This window comes from Mandrillus leucophaeus, unplaced genomic scaffold (assembly GCF_000951045.1).
Source record: "Mandrillus leucophaeus isolate KB7577 unplaced genomic scaffold, Mleu.le_1.0 Scaffold160, whole genome shotgun sequence".
Lineage (NCBI taxonomy): Eukaryota > Metazoa > Chordata > Mammalia > Primates > Cercopithecidae > Mandrillus > Mandrillus leucophaeus.
This window is the reverse complement of record NW_012101588.1, coordinates 2,494,874-2,499,414: the sequence shown is the minus strand read 5'-3', so window position 1 is coordinate 2,499,414 and position 4,541 is coordinate 2,494,874. Positions and strand designations below refer to the sequence as shown.

The 4,541-nt window shown below is 39.5% G+C and overlaps 1 protein-coding gene across 1 annotated transcript in view; it reads left to right on the top strand.

Moving 5' to 3' along the window:
• Window positions 1-1,123, top strand: part of SNX3 (sorting nexin 3) — a gene marked incomplete at its 5' end in the record, with an annotated part of 56,675 nt that extends 55,552 nt beyond the window's left edge. The window contains one exon of the mRNA XM_011975975.1: window positions 87-1,123. Coding sequence (XP_011831365.1) covers window positions 87-192 — 106 coding nt within the window. The remainder of the gene's footprint in view (window positions 1-86) is intronic.
• Between the last annotated feature and the right edge of the window lie 3,418 nt (window positions 1,124-4,541).

Below are 4,541 nucleotides of genomic sequence, written 5' to 3'. Positions count from 1 at the left end.
ACATACTTCTTAACCTTAAAATACGTGTTTTGAACTCCCCCACCTTGTGTAAAATGTTGGACTAAATTTATATTTTTTATTCTTAGGGTCGCTGGTCATCCTCTGGCACAGAATGAACGTTGTCTTCACATGTTTTTACAAGATGAAATAATAGATAAAAGCTATACTCCATCTAAAATAAGACATGCCTGAAATTTGGCAAGAAGGGGCAAAAATGTGACTATTAATGATTGATAAGCACCAGTGAAGAAGTTCTAACTTTTAGCATGCTGCACAGAAACTGGTATAACATGCCTTCAGTATACTAACACTCATACGCTCAGTTTTGTTTTGTTTTGGCAGTTGACAAGAAGTTAATTTGCTTTAGTGAAAATCCCTCATTCCAGCCTTTCTATATAAATAGCTCTTCTTGCTGTTTTAATGTGGTGCACACTGTAGCCTCACAAACCTGTTATTCCAATGTAATCTGCAGTGTCCTAACTAAAGTTACTGGCTTGGTCTTATTTGCACAGTTTTTGTGTCTTGTTTGCTTCTTGCATCTGATTAACTAGAATATTTCTCTTTCCCCCTTTTAATGTGTGATGTCACTTGACCCAATTTATGTGTAGGAGCACTACACCATTGGTTTCCAATACTGCACACATAAGATACATACTTGTGTGCAGAAAGTATCTTCCTTCAGGCTTGTAATACCCTTCACATGGAAGATTAATGAGGGAAATCTTTATATTCTGTATAAAAACAAAATCAAATTTATATACTAAAATCATTTGTCTAAAAATTTAAGTTGTTTTCAAATAAAAATTAAAATGCGTTTCTGATATGCACTGATTGTGTTGCCTCCAGCTTTTCTTTGCTCTCTATGAGTGACTGCTTAAGTCACTTGTTGAGAGGGATTATTTACTAATTATATACTTCTCATTCCTGTCATTCCATTCCCTTTAAACAGTGGTGACATCAAATATACTTCCACCCATTGAATGGGGTGTTTTCAACAACAACAAAAGTGATATACTAAAAAATTTATTCCTTAAGACTTACTGAATCATTTTGAAGCACTTTTGTGTATTTCAAAACTGTTTTATAATCTCAAGTCATTTATTAAAAGGACTTTTAAAGATAAGTCAATACCATTCCTCCTATTTTTCAGAAGTTTTTTCCTAGTTCAACTGAGTGACTTGTTTAAATAAATTTAGCAGGGGTGTAATAACTCTTCTTAGTCAGCAGGCTTGTGCTTTCTCTTTAATTTGGTTTGGGATAGTAGCACACTTTATCCTCTTTAAGAGAAGGGCACAATCTTGTAGCCTGACCTGCAAAAATGATAAGATACCAGAAAATACATGACTTCTTGCTGCCTAGCTTGTGTTGTGGTCAGACCTTTCAGCCAGAATGTGGTCTCTAGTTTGAGTCTGTACAACTTCTGGTGGTTTGGGGACCCGTTGTGACTTGGAGTTAAATCCCAAGGTAAAGAAATTTTGTCCTCCTACAACAGAGGCGTCTCCTCTGCAGATGGATCAGTCCATTTAAAAGGAAACAAGCTTAGGTCTTGGCCAAACTAGGATGTCCACCAAGCAGATGGAAGTCATAGGAAGTCATAGTTGCCCCATCAGGCCTTTCGTTGCTCAAACAGTATTTCACAGTTCCCTAATACTGGACATTTCAATTACCGTAAAGTAAGAAGGTACAAAGCTAAGCAACACGTAAGTTTTATTTCAGTGAACTGAGAAGTAAAGTCAAAGGCTGTCAGTTTTGGGTATGCAGAACAGAATAATGGTAGCTCTGCAAAACCAAATAATTCTTTAAAGCAGTGGTTCTCAGCAAGGCACAGTGACTTGCACCTATAGTGCCAGCATTTTGGGAGGCCAAGGCAGGAGGATTGCTTGAGGCCAGGCATTCTGAGACCAACCTGGGTAACATAGTGAGACTGTCTCTCTAGAAAAAGTTTAAAAATTAGCTGGGCATGGTAGTGTGTGCCTGTAGTCCCAGCTACTTGGGTGGCTGGCCGGAAGTGTATCTTGAGCCCAGGAAGTTGAGGTTGCAATGAGGCAAGATCATGCCACTTCATTCTAGCCTGGGTGAGAGTGAGACCCTGTCTCAAAAGAATTTTTTTTTTTTTTTTCTGTTAAACATTAAAATAAAGCAGTGGTTCTCAACCAGGGATGATTTTGTCCCCCAGGGGATGTTTGGCAATGTCTGAAGATATTTTTGGTTGTCTCAACTAGGGAATGTTACTGGAATCTAACAGGTGGATGTCAGAGATGCTGCTAAACCTCTTACAATGAACAAGCCAGCCTCCCACAACAGAAAAATGTCAGTAATGTCAAGGTTTCCACTCACCATGGAGTCTTGATTTTGATCACTCACAGACAAGGAATAGTGTGGTTTAGGATGGTTTGTACCAGCCTGCCCACTTTTAACCTCTACCACAATTTCCTAAGGGCAGGCATGCTCTTGAAAAGTCAATGGTTTTAAAGTAGGCGAAAAGTTTATTCCAGGTAACATGTTTTTGCCTAATGGAGGAGGGTACTTTTCAGTGATGTCTCGTAGGAAATTGAGACCATGGTTTACAGTAAAACTATGCCTTTAACCCACTGAAGTAAAAATACAGGTGCTCATAATTCTAACTACATAGGAGGGGATTCCAGAATCCCTTAAGAATCTTCCTTAAAAAACTAATTTGGCAGTGAATTACAAAGCAATGGATGCGTAATTCTAAGGAATCTCAGGCTCTGTGTCCATTATTTAAGTATTTAATTGCCTTGTCTCAACTCCTGCCAGTTATAAAGGGTCAATATTGGTGGTAACTTTAGTAACTTACATTGAGGATTACATGTAAAATTCATAGAACAGTGTCGGAACATATAAAAGCATAATAATAGTTATTAGTTGACGGTGGTAGTCATGGATACAACAGTAGTAGTAGCAAATAGTACCACTCTTACTCATTTACCATGGCAGTTCCAGAATAGGTTTATCTGGTATTTGGTTTGCTACCCAGAGGTTCTGCCATCATGACCCCTGGTAGTGATTATGACTTGGGGGAAGGGGTGTTAGGGGAGGAGGAGCATCTCCTTTTTATTACATCCCATGATTTTTCCACTCAGCCCTCTTTGCTAGGAGGCCACCCTAGATTAAAAGTCTGTCCTGTTGTGTCCTCTTGCTTTGCCTTTTTTGGTTACATGAGTGGGGTGAATATGGCCAATGAAGGAATAAGGCTGTGGCCCCCAGGCCTTTACAGATAAAATGTGTTTGAGCTATGGATGGACAGAGTTTAGGCCACTCCCTGGCATATAGATTAATATTCAGTGGGTGCCAGCTGCTATTATTAACAAAACGCCAGTGTTTAGGCTAGGAAAGGAGTTCAAACTGTTTTAGGATAGAGATAATAAGTTTGTAATAATTCCACTGTGATCTCTGTCACAGAACTTCCCTCTGAGGTAGATAATGTTATTTTTACAAATGAGAAGACTGAGGTTTTGAAAGCTTGAGCAGAATTTTCAAGGTTAACCGGGAGAGGATGGTACTGGATATAAACTGTGAAGATGTTTGATTCTAAAGGCCATGCCTTGGTGTACTTCCTTGTGGACAGGGCCTATGAATTTTTTTTTTTTTTTTTTTTGTGATGGAGTCTCACTCTTCCCCAGGCTGGAGTGCAGTGGCATGATCTTGGCTCACTGCAGCCTCCGCCTCCTGGGTTCAAGCAATTCTCCTGCCTCAGCCTTCCGATGTAGCTGGGATTATGGGCGTGCGCCACCATGCCCAGCTAATTTTGTATTTTTTTTAGTGGAGACGGGGTTTCACCATGTTGGTCAGGCTTGTCTGGAACTCCTGACCTCAAGTGATCCACCCGCCTCAGTCTCCCAAAGTGCTAGGATTACAGGCGTGAGCCACCGCGCCCAGCCGTGCCTATGACTTTCAATACAGTTACTGAATGAGTGAAAGGGTGAATGTTAATAAACAATTCCTATATCGTTTGTTATGAATGAATAGGTTTGGTTTGGTTTTTCTAATAGTATTTTTCACTTTGTCTCCCTAGTATGTTTTTTAGTTTTGATTTTAACTTTAGGTGTAAGTAGCTCTTTTGGACATGCACAGCTTACTAGAAGTATCGTATTTTCCTAAACATTGCTACCCACCACAATTACTCTCTTAGGACTGAGTTTAGGATTTTCTTTTTTAAAGCTTCCCAAGTAATTCCGAAACTGTCAGGTTTGGTCGTTTAGCTCAGAGGCCCTGTGATGTCCTTGAACTTGGTCAAATCTGATCTTACCTGGCTACTTAAGTCATTACAGAAAGAAATCAAGAAATTGAGAAAAAAGGATTTATCAGAACTTGAGAAATTACTTTTGTAAATCCTAATTTACAGGAAGTGAAGTTTGCTTTATTCCAACCTTGCTAAGAAAATAAGACTGACTTGGAGGCCAGGGAAATGAATTTAAAAGCACAAAGGAAGCTTAGAGGGTGCTGGGCGGTAACACCTCATCCCAGATGCTCTTTACTGTAGAGTGAGTGCCAGAAATGAAAGCGACCCAGTGGACTCA